We start from the raw sequence: 26,784 nt of genomic DNA, 5'->3' as shown, positions 1-26,784 counted from the left end.
GACCTGAATAACTCAGCAGACTTGGTTGCATTGACTAGACCTCACTGGCTGCAAAAGGAGCTTGGACACATTGCTCATGTGCAGGCGCACGCAGTCAGGGACCCCACTGAGGTGTCTGCCCTGGGGAGCTAAGTGCCACCCAGGGACCTGGTTTCCCACTTGCTGCACTCACTTCAGCAACTCCCTCCTGTCCTCCCGCCCGTGATGCTGAGCTTCCTCAAGCCAACTGCTAGAGAAGCTCTTTGCTAAGAGCTGAGGTCCTTACAAAAAAGGCCACAACCTGGTGTTTTCCGTATGAAATATTAAGCATCACCATAAAGATAAACTGCCCCAAAAGTGAACTTCACTCTGCTTGGCAGGGGTAGCTGGGCTCTCGCTTCCCACCTTGACTCAGCCATGGGCACAGTGCATCAGCATCTCCCACCAGACTGCAAGTGGGTGACGCTCCCCAGATCTCTCCATCAGGTGGAGACATGATCCATACCACCAGGATTCCTGGGAGCCCTCCTCTCTCCCTCTTTTTCCATGAAGCTACGGTGACAGAGCATTACCTAGCGCGAGGCATTGCAGACTGTTTACAGGCTTCTAGAGTTCCCAGGCACTTTAGGACAGGGTCCTGTTTCCAAGCGGACAGCCAGGACTTTTATAAGTGAACTTTCCTCTCTGTGTCTATTTATTAGATGTAAACATTTGCCAGAAAAACACCACTCGGGCATGCTCAGTCCTGGCCAGGTCATTGCAAAAGGGAACGCGGCGTCACATGTGATAACAGCGAGAAGCCCGTGTCCCTATTCTTAGCGCTGGAATGTATACAATGCCCCACCGCCGCGCCGCTCCTGCGCACAGCTCCCGAGAGCGGCAAAAGTGACTGCAGAGTAAACACGGCCAGAAATCACCCTCTATGAATCACTTACCTACTGAAAGAAACGTCCTGGGGGTTTATAGGTTTTTATCCAGGCTCTAGCTATGGAAAATCTCAGCAGAGAATAAACGACAGAGAGTAAGTGCATGCAGTGAAGGACAACAGAAGGTAAACGTTTCTACCTTACCGTTGCACTGCAGGTTGAGCAGTTAGCCATGACAATAGTCATCCTATTGTTCTGCCTGGCACTTAATTTAGTCATTGCGTGTCTTGATTAACATAAAAAACCCACAGCTAAGCAGAGTTAATAAATAACTGTTTTAATGAAGATTCCCATCTCCAGGGTTTCATTTTCCCTGCTGCAGAGTTCAGCTCTGCCAGATTTACATTCTTTGGGAGTGACTAACTCTAGGGGAAAGAGGCGCAAGCTACTAAACTGCTAATACTTAAAAATAGTGAATAAATGTCTAAGCACATTTATTCAATGAACAAACCGATTGCTTCAGGCATCCAGCTTTAATCCCAAATCAGTGAGATAACTTCAGTGCTTTTGCTTCTTGCCAGGGACATAGGCAGTGCTGACCTCAGAGCTGCAACCTAGCTGATAACTTTATGTGAATTTTAAAGGGTCTTAGTGACCTTTTAGCTTCTTTATGATTTTCCCACTGGGCTTAACCCATGTTCCATTTTTATGCATAGCAGCGAATGGATATTTAGAGCAACATCAAAGTCCCAATTTGTTCCCTTGAAGCTGGATATTTCAATTAAAGTTGCTAAAAATTTTGAGGTTTCTTCTGCCAAGTCCAGGATTCATCTCTCTCCTGTTTTGCTATGGAGGAAGGATCCACTGAGGAGTTTCTCTTCAAAGACCAGGACTTCTCCTCCGAACTGTTGAGGCAGCTGAATGCTCTGCGGCAGAGCGGGATGCTGACTGATGTTACCCTCTGCTCCGGGGGCTTTGAAATCCCTTGCCACCGAAACGTGCTGGCTTCCAGCAGTCCATACTTCAAGGCAATGTTCTGTAACAACTTCAGGGAGAGTCGCCAGGCTAAAGTCATCCTGAAGGGCATCGACGCCGAGACTTTGGACCAGCTCATCCTTTACATTTACACAGGGGAGATTCTTATATCCGCTGAGAATGTCCTGTGCCTGTTGGAGACAGCCTCCATGCTGCAGTATGCAAAGCTGTTTGAGGCCTGCTCTGCCTACCTCCAGGACAAGCTGACTCCTGACAACTGTCTGAGCATGTTCAGACTAGCAAAAGCCTTGAACTGCCAAAGCCTGACTAAGAAAGCCAAGGCTATGGCCTTGAAATGCTTTCCTGAGGTGGCCTCTTCTGAGGACCTGAAGGACCTTTGTCCCTTGGAGCTCATTGATTACCTTGGGGACGATGAGCTCTGTGGGGAGGAGGAGCAGGTCTTTGAGACCCTGATGGTCTGGATCCGGCATGACCTGCAGGCAAGACAAGGCTACATCCAAGAGTTGTTCAAGAAGGTCCGGCTTCAGTATGTCCATCCAACCTTTTTCTTTCACTTCATTGCCAATGACTCCCTTGTTAAGTCCTCACCCACTTGCAGGAGCATCCTTGAGTCAGCTTGGAGACATATGTTTTCCTTGTACAGCACCAATGCACCAGACATCAAGCCCATGCTGCATGTTCCTCGCAGGTACTCCAACCAAGAGTTCCTCATCATCATTGGTGGTAGGAAGGACAGCCAGCAGACAACAAGGGAAGTCCTGCTCTATGATGACAAGACAAACCAATGGCTAAGCTTGGCCAAACTTCCCATGCGCCTCTACAAAGCCTCTGCAGTGAGCTTGCACAGCAATATTTATGTGCTTGGAGGGATGCCTGTTAACAATAAGAAAAGCCCGGTCAGTGGTAATATTTACATTTATTCCCTCAAACTCAATCAGTGGAGGTTGATTGAGCACATGTTAGTCCCACGTTACTCCCACAGAAGCATGGCTTATAAAAATTACATTTTATCATTCGGTGGAATTGGTGAAAATCACGAAATTCTGAATTCTGTGGAAAGGTATGACAGTGTCTACAACACCAGTGAGAGCATGGCAAACATGCCTGTTGCCGTCCTTCACCCTGCTGTTGCTGCCAAAGATCAGAGGGTCTACCTCTTTGGGGGAGAAGACATTATGCAAAACCCTGTCCGGCTGATCCAGGTAATGGTCAGTCCTGCTTGTCATAAGCAGTTTCAGCTGAGGTATGCAGCAGGTCATTATCCTCCTGAGTAAATCAACCCCCCAAAAACACTTTATTGTGAGTTGCAGCCAGAGGCAGGATGAGTTGAAACATGGCTTCAGGGAAGTCTTGTCTGAAAGGAGCATTGCAACCCTGTGAGTGTTTTCCAGGCACAAGCCCCAGGGTACTTCTTTGGGTGTCATCTCTGATGCTAGTAGGCACTGGGGCCAGGGCTGCTGCAGGTGATGCTATCGCAGGCAGCAGCCAGTCCCAATGCCGGCTTCATGCCTGCAGCCAATCTCACCTAAATCAGTGCTTTCCACTTGGCAGCCGAGATGGGGTCTCAGCCACACATCTGCTTGCTCACAGCAAAACAAAGATCCATGATCATTACAGCGATTAGATTCTCACTTATCAAAGGGCCAGAATTTAAACTGACAGTTATTTCATATAAACAGTTGTGTTAAAAATGTGGCTCCTGCCACATGTCACTGGCTTGCTGCCTGCTTTCGGTGGTTAAGCTCTATTAGGAGGAAAAAAACCATGAAATCCTTTCTTATCTGATCTGATGCTTTAGCAACATTGCAGAGTTACTTTCCCCATGTGTGTTTTTCACTGGCTTAGGTATTTTAAGTAAGAAAGATCATTAAAGGCTAAGATGGCAGATAGCACATGAGCATCAGTTTTTGATGGTGATAGCACTTCTTGATTATCAGGGGGAAGGAAATAAATATTAGTTAGTGGGCAGATGTCCTGGAGGTATTTGCTATATTAAGAAGAGGTCGATGTGACATAGAAGTTTGTGTCTCCCAGATATGGATGACTGAATAACCATCATCTGGCAACAGCTCTTTTTCTCACATAAATTGATGACTTAGATACCACTCTAAGTCTCATTAACAAGTCCCTTTGCCAATCTCAGTGCATACCAGCCACCAGCACAAATATAGCAACTGGGCAAACATTGTGGCTGCCAGCTAATCTAGATGAAGTTGAAGTTTGCTTGCCCAGGAAATTGCTAAGGCTAAAGCAGCAATACACAGAATAACTGGGAAGTTAAATTAGGTGACTTGCACATTGGAAAAGCAATATCAAGTGATTTAATGGCCATGCAAAGATTTACAGGCAAGAAGCTTGCATATTGCAGATACACTCTGCTTTAGGGCATGGGCTGGCATCTCCTGAGCAGGCAAGCCTGGAAAACTACAGCACTTTCCAAGAGGACATACTAGGAAAGAAAGTAGATAAATTCTCAGCTTATGCCAGAGGATTGTGATAATTAGGACAAAATACAACCCATAAGTTCCTCTGTAATTACAACTGCCAGATAAAATGCAACACAAACAGCTGTGTGTATCTTCATTTGTCAGGTTTATCATGTCTCCAGGAACATGTGGTTTCGGATGGAGACCAGAGTGGTGAAGAACGTCTGTGCACCAGCTGTTGTGATTGGAGACCAGATTATCATCGTAGGTGGTAAGGGCTCTGTTTCACCCTCCTTCCTCTCTCCCTCTGCCAAGGTTCTGCTGGATTTTGCAGCTTTCCTGCTTGGGGTGCTCCCTCAAAAAGCATTTGGAGCTTGGGAGGGAAAGAAGAAGTGTGTCCACCCTCCATATACATCTCTTATAGAATCATAGAATCATAGAATAGTTAGGGCTGGAAAGGACCTTAAGATCAAGTTCCAACCCCCCTGCCATGGGCAGGGACACCTTGCTCTAAACCATATTACCCAAGGCCTCATCCAACCTAGCCTTGAACACTGCCAGGGATGAAGCATTCACAACCTCCCTGGACAACCTGTTCCAGTGCCTCACTACCCTAACAGGAAAGAATTTCCTCCTTATATCCAATCTAAACTTCCCCTGTTTAAGTTTTAACCCATTACCCCTTGTCCTACCGCTACAGTCCCTAATGAAGAGTCCCTCCCCAGCATCCTTATATGCCCCCTTCAGATACTGGAAGGCTGCTATGGGGTCTCATGGCCATGGAAGCGGGGACAAGTTCTCTATGAGGCACATTCTTGTTCCAAGTGGTGGGGAGAAACTGAGGAAAAGCCAATGCAAGTTACTGCTCTGCAGGAGAATGGAGGAAGCCAAGGGTATGCAGGCTCTGCTCCTTCCCTACTGACTCATGGCCTGGCCCTGCCTCACTGCTCTTCTTGGAAGGGTGGAGAGCACAGTTACCACAAGGCCATGGACAGCTTGCTGGGATGAGCGTGCTGCAGGGCTATGAGGGGTCAGTTGGTCCTGTAGCTGCCTCCTGGGGTTAACTGTGAAATGGCCTGAGAGAGGCATGAACCACTCCAAGAGGGGAAAGCTCTCGGTGTCCTTTTCAACCTGAGCATCAGCTTTTACCCATGGCACTTCGATGAATCGCAGGTCATTGGTAGTTCAGTCCTAAATGCAGCTCCCTGATCACAGGCTGGCAGGAGGAACCATGTGTTAGATTATTCAAGGGAAAATTAAACATAGAGAAGCTTTAGCAGAGTAGAAGACTGAACCCAGATGACACAGGACTCAAATGGGATGTCATCTACCAGTGGGAGGTCACTGCTACCCTTTGCAGAATAGGGGAGAGCTGGGTCAAAAGGTCTAAGACTAGCAAGATCTTGTGTGGCAGATTACCCTGACCTCAGACTACAGTGCCCAAAATACAGTATTTTCAACTCTCTTATCTTCAAATGCGTTAACATGAAGAGTATGTACTGACATCAGCCTGCTGCTGCTAAGCTTAAGATCTCAATTTATTTTGTATTTATCTAAAAAAAAAATAGCCACAGAAATTCATGTTAATTTTAAATATCTTTCATTTTGCTTGAAAGTAGAGAGATTCACCGTGGTCAATTTTTATTTACCAAACTCCATGCCAAAACATTGGCCAAACACTCTTAGTTTATCAACAGCAAATCCCACAAAAATAACATTTTGTCTTAAAAACTTCTTTCATCACGTTTCAGATCCTCTTTGCATGACTGGTCAGATCATAACAAAAGGGAGTGGGTTGGTCTAAGCAAAAGAGGCCTTGATTTTTCTAGGGGACATGGCTACAAGTCCCACAAAGCATGGATCAAAGCAGTTTCTTTGCCATGGGCACAGGAATACATGAGCAAGATGCTGGTGGATACCAAGCTTCCACACCCCCATTCCTCCAGGGCAAGAGCCATGGTACCAGCCCTCCCTCTCAGCAGATGCAAGGTTACATCACCCCTCAGTGGAAGAGCTGTCTTTTGGGTCACTGGCATGGTGACTAGCATGGATGTGGCACTGAGGGCTTTGGGAGTGGCGTGAGCACCAGTGGCACTGCGCTGTTGAGTACGGCTCTAACCCAACATGGCATCGTTGCTCCCTTCCCATATACCATTGGTTTCTCTATGCTTTAGGAGTCTGTTGAGTGAAAACAAATACTTTGGGATGTTCACCTGCAGAAAACTGCAAGCTCCAACTGTGTTTGACATGTTGATTGCTTGATCTGATGGGTTTTATGGTGCTTGTTGATGCTTGGTTGCCAAGGTGCTATGAGACAGGATGAGGACAAACAGGAAGGGAAAACAGACAGGAATTCTTGTGAAACATCATCACTTCCCACCTTAGATATCTTAATTCTGCCAAATTATGTACTAGTATAAAAGGTTTTATTGAAGACTAGCAGGAAATATGTATCTTCTGGCTATAAACTCTAATTCACATCTGTCTCTTCTACCTCTGGCTTTGCATTTAGGGTACACCCGGAGAATAATTGCTTATGACACAAAAGGCAACAAGTTTGTTAAATGTGCAGACATGAAGGACAGACGAATGCATCATGGGGCCACTGTCATCAAGAACAAGCTGTATGTCACAGGAGGACGATGTCTCACTGCAGATAATGTCATCGAGGACTTGGATTCCTTGGACTGCTATGATCCAGAGACTGACACATGGACACCAAAGGGAAAACTGCCACACAAACTCTTTGACCATGGGTGCCTTACGCTCCAGTGTGTTCCCTGTTCTAACCTTCTCTAAGCGACCTGTGACACTTCCCAGGGCATTTTGTGCTTTCCTGCACAGAAAGGACCTGCTTTGCTCTGCAGAGAGCACATGGGGAATCCTCATGGGGTCCCACAAACTCCTGACCTTGCAGGCGCCGGTGGCATTTGTCATTCCCTAAACGCTCTGCCAGAAAGGTCATGAGCTTTGTGCTTGTGCTCTGTTCACCTGACTGGTGTTGCATGTGGTGCTGCTAAATCCAGCCCCGCCACCTCACCTAGAATCTCAGCAGAAAACAGGGAAAAGATAGTGGGTAAGAACCTGGCACAAGGCTTGGCCTTGCGCAGACTTTAAAGTGAAAGGTGAATGGGAATGCTGGTATCTCCAGGGAAAGTAAGATCTGGGTAACCTGCATTTGTTAGCATGCAAACTCAGCTGCATGCTGCCACCCTTTGCTGCTCGGTGCTAACCAAGCCTTCAGTTTCCAGTGGTGGGGACATTTAGAATAGGCAGCCCCAAGCTCTAGTCTTGTATCCAGCCCAGCAGCAGCTGCCTGCGTTAGCTATGGCAGTCATCTCATCAGAAATACAATGTTAATGTTCCTAACATCAAATTAGAAATTAGCAAAAGGCTGATGCTTTGATGTGAATTCTCGCATTGTGACAAGATGCAGATTTGACTTTTCTGAGCTACTGCTCTTTCAACGGTGCAAGGAAGACTTTTGTTCCATCTCTGAAGGAGCGGGAGAAGGTGGGATGGAAAGGAAGATGTTCTGCATCTTTTTCAAGGGATTTTGTTTTGCAGGAAGCTTGCTTCTCCTTTTGCATTCAGGATAAAAGGGGGCTAGTTAGGAAGCCCTTTGGCTGATGGAATTCCTGAAATCTGGAATAGCAGAGAGGACATACAAAGGAAAGGGGATGTAAAAGAGAAGAGGTATTGGAGAGGAACATTTTCCCTTTCTGCTCTCTCCAAACCACTGGAAAACAGCGATGAGAGAAAGCCAGTGACAGGAAACCAGCTTTCCAAGAAGAGCAAGTCTAAGTCTGCCACTTGGCAAAGCAGCTCTGGCTCCACCAATATTTTCATGGGGTTCTGCCACTAAGTGCATATTTTTCAAGGGAGGGGATTGATCATCGGATATACTGAGCAGGCTGTGGAGTGCTGCCTGGTCACCAGGCTTGGTGAGACTGCTGAGATAGCAAGGGGCTCTAAAGATTGCACTGATGAGCACCATCCAAAGAAGAGATGGCAGAAACAACACTCTTTTTTACCTCATATGTGAAAGACAGTGGGACTTTTCAAAGGGTACCAGTTGGCATGAGGAAACCTTCCTCTTCACCAAAGGCTGCACAGCCATGTGGTCACCACCATGTTGCAGGACACCAACTCCAACCACTAAGATACTAAGATCCCCCCCCCAAATGGGTATCTGGGAGCAGAAGGTGACAGAAATAGTTAACGAAGTGGGGGGCTGGAAGGCAGTATTGCATATCAACTGCTGGTTTAACAATGCAAAATAAAATGGTTATTACTGTTTACATGAGGTTTGTGTTCAGGAGTCTTCATTGTTCCCTCTGCATTGTTGATAAAGGGAATTGGTTTTGTACCCGTGGGTTTTGCCAGGGTTTCCTTCTAAGGATCTGAGTAAACCTGCAAAAAATGAGTGTAAACCCAAACTCATCCCCCAGCTCGGAAGCCTTTGGCTACATTTCTCCTCTGTCTTTCAGTCTCTATCATCATCACACTGTGCAAAGCAAGGCTAAAGCATGGCACTTGCCAAATTGGATGGAGCAGTGATTCATCCTGCTTCCTCACAGACCAGCTCCAGCTCTCTGGGGAAAAAGAAGCCTTGCCATGGCCAATTATGGAAAGTCTGCCCTGGGGAGATGTTTATTCCTAACCCTGCAGTGCTGCCTTCCCAAACTCCTTCCTGTTGTGACCCCACTCAGCTCCAAACCTCCAGGAGACACCAGTTGCTGCCACACATTTTAGCTGACACAGATTCCTGCCAGGCTCGTGACTGTACCCAGAACTGAGGGAAAAGAGCTGACTTGGGGCCATAACATCGTGTTTGCAAACTACTGCCACAGTCATTGGTTTACACTTGGAAGCAAACAGAGTTTCTTAATTCCCATATCATGTAACTAGTGATTTTCCCAGCATTTATGCTGCAACCAAATAGTACCTTGCACAGCTGTAACTGGGCAGGAAATGAGGAGTGCAAAGAAGAGGCACAGTTGCAATGGCACTGAGCACACCATTCTTCCCCTGGCCCTTGGGAAACCCTAATATCACCCCCAAGTCATTGGAGATGCCAAGGGCTATTGCCAGCTCTGCTCCGGCTACAACCCTTTGCTCCTTCCCTTTACAAACTCCTCACCTCATGCCTGTTATTCAAGGAATTTGAGTTCACTGAGCAGTAAATATAAAGCCTGGTTTCTGATAGACTTCTGTCTCTTGGTCAACTTGATGCAAACTATAACCAATGCTTTTGGGCCCCTTTGCAAAATAGGTTGAAAGCAGGGAACAGTGTTGAGCCTTACCGAGGCAGATGAGGGCTGGCAGAGTCGGTCACAAGGATGAAGATGCAGATGCAGCTTCAGGGCAGGAGATATGCAGGCTTGGGCAGACACTATGGGGAGAAGGGATGCTGCATTTCAAATCAGGTGCTGGCCACCACCCAACCCACCTAAAGCAATACCTATTGCCATCCCAAGTGTTTTGCAGTTGTCATATCCAGTGGTGTTATGGGTGAAAGCACTTCTATCAAAAGGTACCCCTTTCTCCACTGTCAGGAGGGGCCTTTCCTGGCCAGGATCTGCAAGGCCATCACTACCTGGAGCACTTTCTGAGTCACCACATGCTTTTCCAGATGCCTCATCATCCTAATATTCAAGCATCTGAGCGCTCACTTAGAAGGGAGAGCAGCAAAGGTATTTATTGAATACAGTGACAGCCCCATGAAGGGGTGGGAATTTGCTGCACTTTAATAACCCTGGACACCAGGGAAAAGAAGGGTTTAAGAAAGGGATCTGGAGGTCACCTTTTAGAAGGGCTGAGCACCTGCTGCTTTTTTTCACATCAGGGAGTGCTGTGAAGGATCATCACCTCTAAGGTCTCATTCTTGAGTGTCCCGAGACAGTCACTGCATCATGGAAACCACAGGACCCCATGGCTGCAAGCAGCCTGCCCCGTGGGACAGCATGTTACCCAGTCCCTCACAGCAGGTACTTGTCCGACACGTTGAAAATCTCCCATGAGATTTTCACACTGCTCCCTCCCTCAGTAACTCACGTGAGTGCCTTTTTAACCTCACAGGTTTTAATACTGTCTGTCCTGTATCTTTGCTGTACCTTCCGCCATACCCACACAGATAAAGGGCAATCAGTTACACTTTTTGATACCATATATTTTTTTATATCTCTAAAGTTTATTAGGATGTTTCAAATTCTGTAGACTAAACAAACCCAGCCCTTTCAGTATTTCCTCATAAGTCATGTTCTCTAGACCTCTCATCGTTTCTGCTGCTTTCCTCTGGACAATTTCCAGTTTGTCTGTTTTGGTTTTAGTTTATTTAAGTGCAGGGCCGTGACTCAGCCTCACAGTGCTGAGAAGGGCAATAAACCCCTTCTGCATCTTACCTACAGCACTCCTGGTCTTCTGCTTTCCACAGCAGCAGCAGATTACTGCCTTGAGTTCCATTGTGCTCGCGACTAATAAATGCTTGCAAGTTTGGGCAAGGTCACATGGAAAGACTGCAAGAGATCCAGCATCTCCCAGGGTTATTCCATAACTCCATCTTTGCTTCAGCTCACCAGGATCCTGAACCAAATCCCGCTGAAAACAATAAGTCTCTCCACGGGCTTCAGCAAGGGGCTTTGGAGCGGGTCCTAATTATTGTGTTCTCAGCTGGGTTCTTCACTAATTCTATTAATTTTTAACAGCAAATATTTAATGTTTGAGTCATTTGTTATAACGGGGGAAAAGCTTCAGGCAAAAAAAGGAAAAAAAAGAAAGGAGGAAATTCTTTTTCTTTTTAACTTTCTTCCACTTCCCCCACTGCAAACTCAGAGCTGAATCCTGCTGCACGGGCGGGCTGCGGTGGCAGGCAGCCTTGCTTTGATCTCAGCAAAGAGCTTGGTAGGTTAAGCCTGTGTTTTCTCACTGTAACCATTTATCAAACAATCCGATCCTCTCCGAGGGCAGCCTCCTCCTTGTGCAGTAATGTGTTTATAATCGCAACGCGTTTCCTGGTTCTTCTCGATTAAACACACCTGACAGAGCAGGGACGATGTCAGTGCATAAATAAACGGGCACTTGGAGTTCGTTGCTTTGTCAGTCCCTTTTTTTTCCTAACGCCGAGGAGTTCACTGTGGGGTGAATCCTCTACTTGAGAAGGAAACAATGGGGAGAGCATATATGAATAGCGTACAGGGTAATTTATCCCTGGCATTGTTCCTTAGCCTGACCTGAGAGCCATTAATAATTGACAGTGGCAAAACCAATCCCTTTTTACAAATATAAACATCTATACTCTTTTTCCAGCTGCTTGAAAGCTCCCACACAGGCCTCAAACAGTCATATTCTCCATGGCACAAATGAGCATGAATTCCTTGGTGCAATCTACAGGAGCTAAAACCTGCTCATTAATAAAGTGCTAACAGTGATTTCAATGGCTATTTTGATGAGTTTGCCCAGGGTCCAAGCAGAGCACAGGGCAAACGGGTGTCTCAGGCTGCAATGGAGTGAAAAGGGCTCCTCAAGGCTTGTGCTGGAGCACTGAGAGATTGATCTGGCCTCTTGTGTTTATTGAAGTTTCCAAAATAGCAGCATAGTGAGGAGCCCAACTGCTCTGTCACTCGGCAGTCACCCACCGGCGCCAGCTGCCGCTTGTCACTTCTCTCCCTGGGGCTCTTGCTTTGCCTGCGCTTCTTTCGTGTTGCAAGACCCCATTCTGAGAAGAGCAAGGAGCAGCGTGTCTCCTGCAGCCCTGGGCTCTTTGGTGGATGCTTTAAACACCAGGCATCCCCACAGCTGTTGGAAATATTTGTCTTCAGACTGGGGGTGAATCAGGGGGTAAAACACTGGTGCAGGTGGAAAAAGCTGTCAGAACCTGGTCCATTTCTTCATCTGGCCAGGAAGATGTCTATAAACCACCCTCCTATATCTAATCCTCCCATTTCTAGTCTTCTGAAGGTTGTTTCTTGATCAGGCTGTGTCTTCTGATGAATAAGCCATATCCCACCACCCCTCCCTAAAGCAGGCATGCTGGGACAAGGGCTAAGGCCTGGCACCTTCCTCAGGTCCTCCAGTGCCACAGCTGTAATGGCATCCTATGAGTTTTGCCCTGGTCTTCCAAGGTTTCTCCCTGCTCTTGGACACCTTCTCCAGCCACGCAACTGGGCAGATGTGCTCTGCAGGTGCCCTGCACCCATGTTAGGAATTGGCCACGAAATAGCACCAAGGGTTCTCAAGTTCAGAGTTTCAAGCTGATAGGATGCTCCTGCTGTGGTAAATCAGTCAAAACCAGTCTGAGCCTTAGAGCAGAGCCCTGACACCTCTCCATGAGAGCCAGGTCACTGCAGGGGAACAGGGCCAGTCCAGAGGAGCAGAGAACAAACTGCATGGAGAGTGCTGCAACGTGAAACTTGGCTACAAAGCTTCAGTGCTGGGAAAGTGCAGTGTTTTGTCCAGAGCAGCAGCAAGCCCTGGAATTAATAGGGTTGATTAAACCATTTTGATGTGCATGGTATGTGGAGATAAGGGCCCAATTCCCAAGGGCTTCCAGTGAAAATTACATGTTAACCACAACAGTACGTGACATCCCCTGATGGGTGAGGAAGACTAGAGACAAGTACAAACCAAGGGGGCAAAAAAGGCAGTTCTTGGGAGAGCAAAGTGACCATGAACTTGCTGGATCTGTTTTGATGCTGAAATGACGTGGACCCTGGCACCAAGCAGATTGAAAGGAAGGGAACTATGCCTGCTCTATGTTGTTATGACACGTATATTTCCGTGAAGATGACATTAAAGAGTACCAGAGGCTCAAACACTGTTGTGTTTATCGGTTCCCTGGGTAGGACTCTTACTCTTGGAGACAGCCTGAGCCCTGCAGAATATGGCCCCTGTTCATAAAACTTTGCCTCTGGCTTGAGGACCATGGCACATGTGACATGGAGAGCCAGCCCAGCGGGTCAAGGGTCACATAGCTATTGCCCCCTGCTACCTGGCAGGACAGCATCCCTTTGTGGCATGCAAAGGGATGAGCCACCAGAAGAGACTCCCCTGCCATGCACGGAGGCTCACAGATAGGAAGCTGATGGCAGAGAACAATTCCTCTCCAAGGTGTTGATGTGGGGTTCATCCTGTGCAAAAGCACGGAAAGGCTCCTCATCACCCAGGCTGTGTCAATGGTGCCTCCATCTGCTTCAGGCCATGTTTTGATCCTGGGACTCCCTTGCAGTGGAGCTTGCACCTGAATTAGGCATTAATGGGATTGCAAATTCCCCCTACCCATGGCACGGACTCACCCATGCTTGTTCAAGCAATGCACACATAGCCATGGCATCCTGAGGAGAAGACTCCCAGCAGTTGGGCACTAGCTCAAGCCTTGACTGAGGAGGAAAGCAGAGAGGTCCTATGGACATTCTTCATGACACTGATACTTAATGGCTAGCTCAGACCTTTTTCAAAGGGGGCAGTCTTTGGGCTTGGGAGATGCTGGCTGAATCCCTGAAGACTTTGAGCTGAGAGACTCTGTTTTAAGCCTGCAAGAGTTGTGTTTCTGCTCATTATAACTTGGAACAAATGTCAGTAAACGGAGTCTGCTTCTCCTCCAGGAATAGAGGGCCCTGGAAATCTTCTCAAGAGAAAAACAGCAACACGCTGTGAGAGAAGTGGTGTCTGCAGACTGAAATACAAATGGCAGAGAAGCCAAAAGCATGTTCACCCTTCCAAGCTTGAGCTTATGTTTTTAATGGCATGAAATGTGACATGCACAGTCAGTCACAGATTTAAAGCCGAGAGTCTGTTATTTGTGATGGCAGCATAAAATACATGAGTCCTTTCTTACTCCAAAGAGCTTACAAGAGATTCAGAGCAGAGGGCATAGATGATACTCAGTGCATCATCAGCTGGAGTTTCAAAGCATACAGCTCATTTGTTAGGCGAGAGCAACACCTTATGCCATAACCTGGATCAAAACAGAAAAATCAGCTCTTCCCTGTGGCTTCCTGGTCCACAGCCATTCCCACAGATCAGCACACAAATGCCATCAAGCAAGTGCCAAGGCCCAGGGTTCCTGGAAACTCATGCAACACGTGGCTGCACCAACCTCTTCTGTCCCCAGGTGCCCCATTGCCAGAAGGGCATCATTACCCTAAAACATACCTAGGAGAACAGACTTTAGCCTGGTTTTCAGCATCTAGATTTTCCAGTCCCCCAGGAAAGGTAGCAAAAGGTTTGGGACAACTCTAGGAATGGGCATGCAACTGCGAAAGTGGATCCCTCCTGCTTTTAAACACAAATGCATGATAGAGTGAGGGAACATTCAGACAGCTCAGGGCTCCCTGATTTCCAGGAATAAACTAAAAAAGCCGTTTAGATAATTGAAAATACTTTGGCATTTCCCTTTCACATTTACAGAGCAATTTCAAAAGTAGTGCAGGCCAGTCTTCCTAGCACTGTCACCAGGGAAGGGAAATGCAGCTGGGGAAGTGATTACATGGATCAGTGAGGTTTTGCCTTTATCACATTTGGTTCTGGAATACATTCTGCTCTGCTGATTTGAGGCTGGACTAATGAAAATACATGGATTTTCACATAAATGCCACATAGTGCTTTGTGGCTGCAGGGTGTTGGTGAGCTCAGCTTGATCAGGAGAAAATCCCTGCCCAGGTTTTAGTAGACATCAGCAGACACACTGCTAGCAGAATCCTGGTACTGCCAGGCTCGGTGGGATACGGCACTTGCGAACAGTGTGACTCATCTGCCCTGGAGCTGTAGGAGCAGAGACCATGTGAAGATCTAGATCAGATTGGTGAATCAGCAGCATCTGACACAGTTTAAGAGGTTAAGCCTATTTATATACAAATGAGGGTAATTTTCATAGCTGAAGGGATTGGATTTTATTACTTTTTTATAAATTCATAATAAACTCTAGGGAGGAGAATACTGAGATCTGCTCTCAGTTAACTCCTTGGAAACAAGAGGAATTTTGTCCAAAACAGTCAAAAAGACAGAAACTCAAAACTGCATTATCCTCACTGCTTTGCATTTTAACTACTCGCAGGATTAAGTTACGCATTCAGGACAGTACAAAGCATGTCTGTAGAGCCAGACCTTGGTCTCCCTACATTGCACATGGGTGGAACTTCCCTGGCACCCACAGAACTGCATGGAATGGGGGAAACTCAGAGGTACAAATCGGATTTGCACCCTTGTGGAAACAAGTCTCTTCTTTACAGGGGACTTTCTGTCTGTCATCTCTTGCTTTAATTCATACTTTACTCTTGCTTGTCACTAATGGTAGACATAGTTTGTCAGTGTGTATCAGCAGTGGAGTTACGTGGCATAATCAGGCAAGTAATATAGGATGTGACGTGCTGATTGTGGGTAAAATGTTACTTGTGTCTCTACTGTCACACCTTGAAAGTAAGGATAATACCAATGGCACAAGGGCATTGCAAATGAATCCACCAAAGCCTGAAAAATGCAGTCTCTTGTGAATTGCCAAAGACTGCTGTTGTGCCATCCTGCTGCAGCCACTTGCTATTTGGGAATTAACCACACCTACAGAAAAAGTGCTTTTAAGTGAAAATGATGATGTTCTTAAATGAACTGGTAATTGGTTGGATAAGTACAAAGACTTATAAAATGAACGTGGATCTGGGTTTGGTGGAGATTATCCACCCCACACCCCCCCAAAAAAACCCTAAATGTTCCCTTAAAGACTACCAATGCTAGGAAAAGCCTTTTGTAAAGAACAGGGCTGAAGTTAACGACCACCTCATTTTCCTGCAGTATGTTTTTGTACACTGCTTTCCACAGACATCAAGAATGGATTGAATATGGAGTTACAGACCCACTGGGAAAACAGGCCTTATGAAAAGGACGCAGGCACTTGTAGTGTTTGCAGACTGATCGTACCCATGGACTAGTAATGATTTTACTCAAGCAAGGGCTCTTCATCTTGGAGGCAATCTCCCAAGTAAGCTTGCAGATATTAAAATCATCCCTTTGGGTTCAGCTGAAACTTCTTTTCAGACTCAGAGTACTGATGTATGGAGCATTCCATGCACTCATTTCATTCCCAGGTCTGCAATTTCAGATCATGCCAAAACATGGCATTTCCATAACATGCATTTCTACACCCACAGTCTGTAGGACCACTTCCTTGCTTGTTCTCTTGGAAAACAGCAAGTTTTTCAGTTCTTCCAATGTTTTTGCACCAGTCTTTCTGAGACGCCTTCTTATAGCCTCCCCTCAGCATCTGTTTTATTTTAAAAGGACAAAAATGCATCAGAGTCTCACACATTCTTGCTACTTTCAAGGTTCTCCAACTATGTTATTTATATGGGGTTTTTTCTGTATTTCAAATTTCATACACCCAGTGGCAAGGACAGAGACCTGCAGGGTGTGTTGTTTCTAAAAAAACCTTTTATTTTGTCTGTTCTGTTCTGAAAACTGCCTGCAAATGTAGGATTACAAGAATGTTTGGGCATCCGCCATCACTCTATTAACTTTAAGCTGATCTAGGAACTGGCAGTACTTGAGTATCCAGTTCCCAAGTAGCACTATGAACCTCACGAGTCCTTCAACCTTTTCTTCCAAGCACAACTCCTTAGGTCCCTGCACTCCCCACCACTCTTGGTAAGATCAACTTACCCTGAAATCCTAAACTAACATGAGGCATCTCCATTCTTCGGCATTCACGTGCCTGCCTCGGCACAAAAGGAGACAGAGCAATGGAGGTGCTCAACCTGACAACCCAGAAGACTTAGAAGACTTTCTGGTAGTGTTCAAGGCCAGGTTGAAGGGAGTCTTGGGTGACGTGGTTTAGTGTGAGGTGTCCCTGCCCATGGCAGGGAGGTTGGAACTGAATGATCTTAATGTCCTTTCCAACCCAAACCATTCTATGACTCTGTGAAACAGCACACACTTCATCTGTGCTTCTCCAAGTGAAAATCCCCTCATTTATCCCCTGCAGTTTGATCTGACAGTAAATGGATCAAATGCTTCAAAGCAGCCTTGGGGTGTTGGTTAAGTCCCCCAGGACTAGCATGGGGGTTCCTTGGTGCTCCACTATTTCTCATACCTTCTCAAAAGCAGTTCTGCTCAGCATGCTTCAAAGCAAGCAAGCAAACCAATTAACTGTGTTTGAAAATCCTGGCATCGGCCTGTTATGCCAAGATCCTCTTGATAACAGCACTGTTTGGAGTAAGCAAAGCACTCTCCTTGTTTTCTTCAATGTGAATTCAAGCAAACTTCTGCTGACCTCTTCATTTTGGCCATTTGATTTCAATGGGAAATGGGCTGCACAGGGACCTCTGACTGAAGCCTTGTATATTTTCTCTAATATTCTTTTATCTTCACTAAGAAACATTTACTAATACTTTAAGCTAATGTTTCTCTTCAGAGGGTCACACACAGTTCATCAGCATCCGAAGATTTCTCTAGGTCTCTAGAGTTAAGTTTTCCTAAACAGGTTGAGTATTTACTTGCAGTTGCTGAAGGCAGTGAACAGAGCCCTTCCAGCTGACATATGAAATAATGAAAGGAAAACAATATGTAAACCATACTTTCTGGAAATAAACTGACCCCTCTACATTTACAGGGTCAGGGGAGTACAAGTGACCCCATACATCCCCATGTGACTGCCCAAGTTTCTACATAGCAGGAGGGAAGAGGGCACAGCGATGTAGTTACAGAAGATGAAATGGGGATGCAGGGAAGATGAGGAAATGCAGCCAGATTTGGAGTAACAGGTGGGACCCACGAGGGATGAGCGGTGCTGAGAGCAGCCTCTGCTGAGGCAATGGGGTGGAAAACTGTCTGCAGGGATTTAACCCATGGAAATCAGCAGGGAAACTGGCACACGCAGCATCATCCCTTTCCTAGGATTGGTCCCTCAAGGAGCTCTGGAGAAACCTGACCCTGCGATAAGGGCTGTACCTCAGGACGTTGGAAACACGGGGTCTAGGCACCTGCTGTCCCAGGCTGTGTGGGACGATCAACAAACCACTTGGCCACGATGTGCAGATCCCAACAAGTGCTTAAAAACCTTCACAGTCGTGGGTGTTGGTGTCTCAGTTCTCCTGTTTCCTTTCCATGTCAGGGGAAAAAATAGCTCTTCCCTACCTCGCACATTGGAGAAGACAAACGCGTTCTGCTGCGCCAAATGTTGTTTGAAATGAGGTCCTTATTTTAGGGGCCCACTCGGCTCAGAAGAAATAACCCATGCCCATGTTTCCAGCTCAGCACAGGTACCTTGTGTGACCCTGCAGGTTTCATGCCCATGTCTCCAGCTCAGCCCAGGTACCTTGTGTGACCCTGCAGGTTTCTGCCTGGCAAAGGACAGGTCATACAGAGGCAGTGACAGAGATCCAAGCAGAGCACTGCAATCCAGAGGAGATTATGAAGCCACAGACAGCTATGAGAGTGAACTCATAGCATGTCAAGAAGAAAACAATTAGCACAGGGTTTGAAATACAGTCTCTGGGGAAGCTCAGGAAGACTTTCCATAAGTGTTTTAGTGTCTCACTTGGACACTGAGTTTTTCCCCCACCATCCTACCCCTCGTGTTGGCACAAACATATAAAGAACGCATGAAATACCATTCAACTTTATGTCATAGTTTACCTCCAATCCATGCTTTTGAGCCTGTCCAAGAGAAGGAAGAGCTGGATTTTTACATACTAAGTTTACAGGATTACACTCTGCTACGTGACTGGGGCTTTTAGATGTTAAAGCCAGATGGAGCCAGACCTCTCCTAGTCCCACTGACCTTTTCCCATTGATGACTGACATCAGGCCTGCCTATACGAACAGAGAGCAAACAAGTCCAGAGCAGCAGTTCCTTGGCAGGGACTTAGTTTACCTTTCTGTGCCACATTTAATAACACTGGATCGCACTTATCGGAATAGATTTTCCAGCAAGTGGCATGCCAAAGCCTTGATAAAATCAAGCCTTCTGTCTGATGTCAATCACGTACCCTTTGCCAGTTCAAAAGTGCTGTCCATGCTGGAAATGCGAGACCCAAGGAACACTTCAGCCCAGAAATGCACAGCTGAACCTGGCCTAGCAATACACTGTAGTAAAAAGAGGTCATCAGTGCATAGCCTTCAACTTGTTCTTCTACACTTTGTGTTAAACAACTCACTCACGGAACTGCTGGATGTGCTTCCACATGTCTTCCTCCCTGTTTTATAGGGAAGCTTGCATGGACACTGGAGCTGCAATACATGCATAGGCATGGGTATCTATCAAGGTATTAGAAGTAAAAGTGCATTCACCACCTTTTTTGCAGACATTCCATGGTCTTTACAATAGATTGACCCAAACAGCTGATTACACACATATGAAGATTCAGGGAGTGGGCAAAGCTATTTCTCAGCTCATGGCCTGAGCCTATTCTTGCTAAATATGCAAAAACAGACATTGTTCTCACCCCTGATTAGGTTATAGTTTCGGTTCTTGTTGTTCCCTGGTGTCAATAGGAAGTATGTTCTCTGGCATCTGCATTAGGCTCACTTGCACCAGTCCCCGATGGCTGCAGAGCTGCAACTTCTGCTTGTGGGTGGTGACTTTGCCTCCTGATCTATTGTTTTCAGAATGCAGCTGCAGAGGAGACGAACATGGCATCATTACTGCTATGAAAGGTCTTTTCATCCTCTGTGGTTTCCGGGTTAGAGCAGTGTTGGCTGAGGATTCCTCCCCCAGGGTGGAGGAGTAATGGAAACACAGCCTAAAACAGGATCAGGAGGAAGATGTGAAAATGAGCGCAAACGTACAGAGTATGAGTCAGTACCACAAGGAATCTCTATCCCATAAGTCAAAATCACACCTCCTCCTGGTACAGCAGAGCTGTTCCCACACAAAGAGAAGGCATCATGTGGTGTTCAGCATCTTAAAACGGACTTATATCCTGACTGAAAGTTTAATAGTGGGAAAATGCTTTCAGGTCAGTAACACTGGAGCTTCAGAGAAGGATAGGAAAAGCAAGCACAACATCACAACATGCTGCATTCATTATCTGCTGTAAAATAATATGGACTTGGCACTGAGGCCAAATCCTCTGCATGTGCAAATCAACAAAGCCTCACTGGTGCTAAACTGATGCTGAACTGATTAACTCCAGCTGATGAGCAGGCCTTTGTAAACAAAACCAGTTCTTGTACCATGGGGTCTCGTGGTTTTAAACTGTCATTAACAGCCTCACCTCAGGCTGTGTGGGAGAATGAAACTGTAGCTTTAGCACAAGGAATAGGTGAAACTACAGCTCCTCTGTCAAGTGACTTCAGACTCCAAGACCGTAAAGAGGCAGTCAATGGCAGCCTGGAGCTGCCTGAGATTCGAGCTCAGACCTGAGCCTGTGGGTCCTCCAAGGCAGACACAAAGTCCATCAGAGTGGGAAGAATTTGTCCCCCAAGGAAAGAGTAAGGGCCCAACAGAGAAAGAGCTTCTCCTCTTAGGTGAGCATGAACAGGGCAAGGCAGGGTCAAGCCCAAAGAGTAGTGCCAAGTTTGAGCCCAGGGAGTATTAGGAGGTACTCCAGTCAAGGCAGCCACAAGGCAGACTTACAGAAGCTGCGGTGCACTCTGAACCAAAGGGACTGGCATGATCGAGGTTAAGGAACGATATATAAAGAGTTATTTTTATTGCTGTTTATATCTTGAGGACCTGAAGCAGAAGTGGGATATAAGGGGGCAGGATGGAGCACGGCAACAGGGGGTGGGACTGCTGCATAGACCTAACCATGGAGCAATCATCATCCCTCCTTCAGCTCCTCCTAATGAAGCTTATCAAGCCCTGCCTCTCCCAGGGAGCTAGTTACAATCAGGGACAGAGAGGAAAGCCTGGGTAGAGCCCCACGGCCCATGCAGCTGCACACCTGAGCACACATCGTGCTTGACACCAGCGCACCGCTTCCCTGGCTGTGCCTCACCAATAGCTGCCGAGCAGCTGCATGCCACACTGCCTGCTCACATGTCACAGGGCACACAGCACTGCAGCGCTGAGCTGCCCACAGCACACCCTGCAGCCCCGGGCAGCACGGCACATTCCTCTGCCATGAGTATGGCTCGCCTGGCCGCACCCAGCCTGCCACATCCACATTGCAGCACCAGCCCTCCTGACACAGCTCCCCTGGGGAATGCAGGAGGAGCCTTTCCAGGAAAGAGGATGTTCACAGAGGGGGTGGGCTGCAGTGGGCACATGGCTCTGGGGACAACCACCTCCAAGGAAGTGCAAGATGAGGATGCTCAAGCATCCTACCAGCCTAGGAGACACCCCAAGGAACCCAGAACAGAGAAGGTCCAGGACATGGCCCGGGAGGGCAGCCTGGGCCATACCTGTGCTCTTGGTACCCATTTCCCAACTGACTCTTTAGGGGTCTCCATGCAGGTGTTCACTTGCACTGGCAGAGGGGACACCTCTGTCACCCCTGGATTAGTAGGACATGGCCAAAAGCAGGTACTAAGCCATAGTGAGTGTGCTATTTTCAGGGAGGGGCAATGCTACTCTATATTATTAAACATGCTACTCTATGTTATAGAAGCCTCTGTGTGGTTTCTCGTAGTGGCTGGTCTCTGCCATGTTCAATTTATAAGTGCAGTGACTCTTTTCCTAAGTGCTGGAATGATGAATGCTGCTGGCCTCTGCGGTTCAGGATGTTCCCAAATAAAAACTGTGTTTCCAAGGACACATGTACACCTTCCTTTCTTCCATGAATTTGCATGGCTGGAACCCAGTGAACTGCTGACAAGGCACGAGGAGGAGCAGGACGCAGGTCACTCTCTGGTATCCATCCTGGCTTATTTGAAAGCAGACCTTGTTTCAAATACAAAGCGCTGAGCAGAAGATGCCATTTGTCACTCTTGGGAGCAGATTTTCACTGTAGAGGCCCCACTCGCATTTACAGTAAGTTGCCTCATAACGTGTAGGTGATTTATGCCATTCTTCAACTATGAATTGTATTTACATCTACTCCATGGTCTTTTTACATTGTTGAAGTGTAGTAATGTGACTGTGGGGTAAGCAATAGTGATAACTTGTCTACAAGGAGAAATACATCAGGATAACTGTGTGCATGAAGAGAAGTCTTTTTCATCTTGGAAAAGCATTCTGTCTGGTTTCCTCATGTGAAAAAAACATTTGCATCACAGATTTGATCTACAGGCGTTGTTTCACTTGACCCGAACACCACAGATATGTGCTATGTCTTCCTCTGAAATGGGGTCAGGAATTATGAATCTCTTCAGTAACTCACATTATTTCTATTCACAGTATTCATCCAAAGATCCCAAGCAGGGAGGAGAAAGCTTCTATTAGCAGCAATCGAAATCATGAATGAGGATAAATGTGTCCTGTTTGCTTTTCTGGTTTGCTTTTCCAGTGTCCGGAGACTATACCTCTTCCTATTATAAGCTATTTTTCAAGGGTGATTTTACCTACAAGCAAAAATGAGCATTGTGAAATCAACTGTTAAATTTAGATCTTTGGGCTGTTTTCATCAGAACAAAAACACAGGGATCTGTAGCTGTCAGCTTTCCTAGAACTGATTCATACAGAAAGCCCAAATCCCGAGCTCAGTTACCTTAAGGTGGTTGCCAGTGACACCAGAGCCACAGGCATGAAATCAAGGTCCCTTCGGACCTTAGGATGAGGGATCTTTTGAGCATTTCAGGCAATGACCAGATCAGGAGAGGTAACTGGGAAAGAGCTATTTTAGTGTTTTCTCACTGCTAACTTCCTGAAGAAACTTTTGAAAGAGGAAAACAACATTTCTCGTGTCTCATTTTTCTTTCTATTTTAGGATATTACTTTGGCTACAGTTGGAGCTTTCTAGCTTTGAGAGCCAAATTCTACCGTTAGCTCTGCAGGGCATTTTATCTGTGAGGGGAAGAAGAGAGTTGGCTGGAACGTTTAATGGAGGGCCTGCAGGATTCTTCTGGCTCCAAATACTGGTCTTGGTGGATCCATGCCGACTGCATGCTTGGGATAATAATGCATTTTGTTCAAGAGGGGGCAGTTCTAGTGCTACCTGCACCACTAAAACACATGCCATGACTGCCTGTACTAGGGGCTAAATCCTCCATTGTGCTCTCTGATGACTTCTGAGGTCATATTGCTCAATATGCTAAATTACAGCCAATTACCTTATTATTATAGATAGAGTATTTTCATCCAACAGGCCATGGAGATGAATATTGTGCATAACACAATGCCTCTGAAGTTCACAACAGTGACTTCTGAGAAGAGACATCCATCCAGTTCACTGGTAAAAGTGATGTCTTGTATCACTTCCCAGCAGAAGGAATCAACCAGTTACTGGATGAGCCTTCAGAGCTGTACTTTAGTCTAGGAATTCAGTTCAAGAACTAAATCCTGGGCCAAAATTCTGGTATCTGCCAACTTCAGTTTTCACCCTCCTCTGTTCGCCCAGCAAATCAGATCAATGATCTCACTGATACTGTGTCAGTTTAATTGCAGGAATCGTGTTGCACCACTTAAAGCTTTTACGTGCAGGCTCGTTTCTGTGTCCTCTTGGATGTCCTCTGCATCAGGTTGGTTTGTCCCAGCCCTGACCCTGTGCATCATCTCTGTGTTGCTTTTCTAGGGGAAAAAAACAACAGCTTGCTACCAGACTCACTGATGCTGATAGTCTGTGCAGGATAAAGTAAATTAAACCCATGCATGTGGTTGGTCAGAAAATGAGTTTTACATGTGAAGAGGCTTAACTCCAGTGATGACTTTTTTGTATTCCTGTTAAACATTACAGGACCTGTACTTAACAGACGTTATGCTGCCAGCTGTATGGGTCATTTCATTGGCAAAGACCAAAACCCCAGGAAGCACTGAATTCTGTCCTCCCGGAGAAGGAAAATGGTATTTTACAAGACTCATTGGTGCTGGTGCACCACAGAAGACCTTCTGTGGCTGATGACAGCCCATAGAAAAGGATTGAAAACCAGAGAAACAAAGATCCTGCCTTCCGGGGTACACTGAGGTAACATGACAGCAGTGAACCCCTCACATTTCTAAACCCAGAGTTTCCCTGGAAAGCAGACACTTCATGAAAACATGATAAAGTTGAATTTAACCTTTTGCTGCGGCGAGCATTGCAACCAGGCATTTTACCTGCTGATAGAGGATACCCCTTTCCCTTTTTCCTTTCTTTTGTTAACAACAGAAATATTTAGGCACATTGTATGGACAGTCAGGACATGTCTACAGCTAGGGGAAAGAGACGGAGTGGGAATTTGGGAGGTGATGTCCTCTACTGCCCTTTGTGCTCTCCATGCCTGGGGAACAGGGGGATATTTTTGGAATATTATTTTATAGAGCAGAGATGGGCTATCAGGTTCCGTTTCATCTGTTGGTTCAGGTCTGCAGTGCCAATCAAGCTACAATTGTAAATCATAGAATGGAGCCCTATGTGGCGAGAAGCAAAGGAGAGGACAATGCCCTCCCTCCTTCGCAGCTGGGGCATACCTGTGGCCACCTGCATTTTCACCACTAAGCCCATGTTACTGCAATTACTGTCTGTCTCGGACTTACTTATTTGAAGCCTATTACGTCAGCTTAGTCAGATAAGCGCAGTAATGCTCTGCTCTCTGTGTTTCAGCCCCTGGTAGGAGAAGAAATAGGTTCCCCTTTCTAGAGGGAACCGAGGTTTTTCTGGCAGTGTGCGATAGTGCACAAATACATGGATAGCTGGCATCATCCAAGGTCTCAGGTCTTTACCCAAGACCCCTCAGGAAGATCCATCCAGACCCCATGCACCCTAGGGAAGGAGGATTAACAGGGAGCACAACTGACTCCCACACACACTCCTCTTCTGTCTGGGAATAGCATCCATCTGCACTTTGTGTTTTGTCCCTTCTTTACAGCCTACAAATCTTTCATCCATTATGGTTTTACTCCAACTTCCGCTGTTGAAGCAGCTGATGATTGTACAGTCTGACCATGTGAGGAAGATGGCCCAGAGATGCACTGAGCATCTCTCTGTTTATGTCCAGATAAGGCTGGATACTGGGATGGGGAAAGACTTTGAAGATCCATCAAGATTAGGGAGTTGAGTGGTATCCCCAGTTGACTTTCCTTTAGAAGTACATTTCAATGTAAACTTGCACAAATCCCAGCACCAGGGAAGGGTGAAAAAGGGATCAACTGTTCTCATGGTATCAGCCTCTCTTGTAAGCACTCAGCTGCAGTGAAACCACACCAGAAGATAAGGTGGTGGGTTCTGACTATAATGACACGAACGCTTTGGGGCTGATCTTGGGTCTAAAGATTTTAAGTTGAATTTACCTTCTCTTTCTTCCTTAAATGCTCTATTCGAAAGACAGCAGGAAGGCTTGTTCCAAAAACAGTCTGAAAGGAGTTTTATGGGAAAAGTAATAAATTTACATTTTGGCTTGCAGGGTTGTATATTGCCTGCACTGCCACAATGATCTAATTTAGCTGGAGGAGTTAGGCTCCAACATGATGACAAAGGCTGTTTCTGCACAGGCTAAACAATAACAGCTTTGTACAAGGTAAGCTTCAGTGCCTGGGAATGGGTGGAAAAGACTGGGGTCAAGCAATTTAAGGTAGGTAGCTGTCCTATAATGTATCTCTGCATTTCAAACAGCTTTGAGATCTAAAAACTCAGCTGTTTAATCAGCTGTCACCTGTTCAAGGTTTCCTAATTCTCCTACGCTACGCTCACAGCCTTAGATGATACGTATTTTCCACAGACACATGATGAGACCTCTGTTAGGCCCCATGTGTCGTTACCCTCCCACACCAGAGCTTATGTCCTTCCCGTAATGCATGTAGATATACAGATGAACACAACACATCCCCTTCAAAAAAAGCTTTCCATGCTTTTTCTCCATTAAGTTAACCTCAATTGTATTATCTGGAATTAATTTTGCTGCAGTAATTGGATGTTCAACAGAAAGAGATAAGCTCTTACGCAAGTTTTATGCTCACTGGAATAGCTGATCATTAAACTTGGATCTGGAAGGGTTTTCCTTCCTCGTGCTCCAGCTGATGTATTTACAGTGGTCACACTTTTAAAGTCAGCATCCTGCACACAGTGCTTTTAATACCTTCCAATAAATAGCACAGTATCTGCTGGGAAATGCTATTGGCCACCAGCTTTGCCTCCAGACTACTGGTCCACTGCAGCTGTCAGCAAAAAAGCCTTTTACACCACCACAGAGTTTCCAGCTAGAGTATTCCTTAGGGACATGGACTGCAAATTTAAGAACAAAACCTGCTCCACTAATATCAGTAGGAAAGTCGCCAACAGCAGCTGCAGGCACCAAGATAGATGTTCTGGCAGCAGAACAGGAGACTTACTTTGCACTCTCAGATGGATAGAGGTACTGTGTCCCTCCCAGCCTGGGCAAAACCCATGTGAGTTAGAGCAGAAGAACCTTAAAATTAGATGCAAACTTAGAAGGACCCACCTTTTTTAATGCAATATGGGTGGTAAATCACATTACATAATGAAGCTCTGAATAAAAGCAACATCTGCTCTTAG

General features: G+C 46.2%; 1 protein-coding gene across 1 annotated transcript; it reads left to right on the top strand.

The window, feature by feature from the left end:
* Positions 1-317: 317 nt before the first annotated feature.
* On the top strand, positions 318-8,573 carry KLHL38 (kelch like family member 38). Its single transcript, XM_061373498.1, has 4 exons — positions 318-1,030; positions 1,565-3,043; positions 4,433-4,538; positions 6,780-8,573. Exons 2-4 carry the CDS (start codon positions 1,694-1,696, stop codon positions 7,064-7,066), a joined length of 1,743 nt encoding a protein of 580 aa, XP_061229482.1. The 5' UTR covers positions 318-1,030; positions 1,565-1,693; the 3' UTR covers positions 7,067-8,573.
* The last annotated feature ends 18,211 nt before the right edge of the window (positions 8,574-26,784 follow it).

The sequence above is a fragment of the Neopsephotus bourkii genome, unplaced genomic scaffold (assembly GCF_033783945.1).
Source record: "Neopsephotus bourkii isolate Nb327-2 ecotype Australia unplaced genomic scaffold, CSIRO-AGI_Nbou_v1 NB_1630, whole genome shotgun sequence".
NCBI classification, from domain to species: Eukaryota; Metazoa; Chordata; class Aves; order Psittaciformes; family Psittacidae; genus Neopsephotus; species Neopsephotus bourkii.
The sequence above is the reverse complement of the archived record's forward strand: the minus strand, read 5'-3'. Positions and strand labels throughout refer to the sequence as shown.

Bases quoted from the DNA above. Each gene is read 5' to 3' on its own strand.
- KLHL38 (XM_061373498.1), top strand. From the start codon at position 1,694: ATGGAGGAAGGATCCACTGAGGAGTTTCTCTTCAAAGACCAGGACTTC. The intron at 3,044-4,432 runs GTAATGGTCAGT...TTCATTTGTCAG, and splicing joins ACCCTGTCCGGCTGATCCAG to GTTTATCATGTCTCCAGGAA. The intron at 4,539-6,779 runs GTAAGGGCTCTG...CTTTGCATTTAG, and splicing joins CCAGATTATCATCGTAGGTG to GGTACACCCGGAGAATAATT.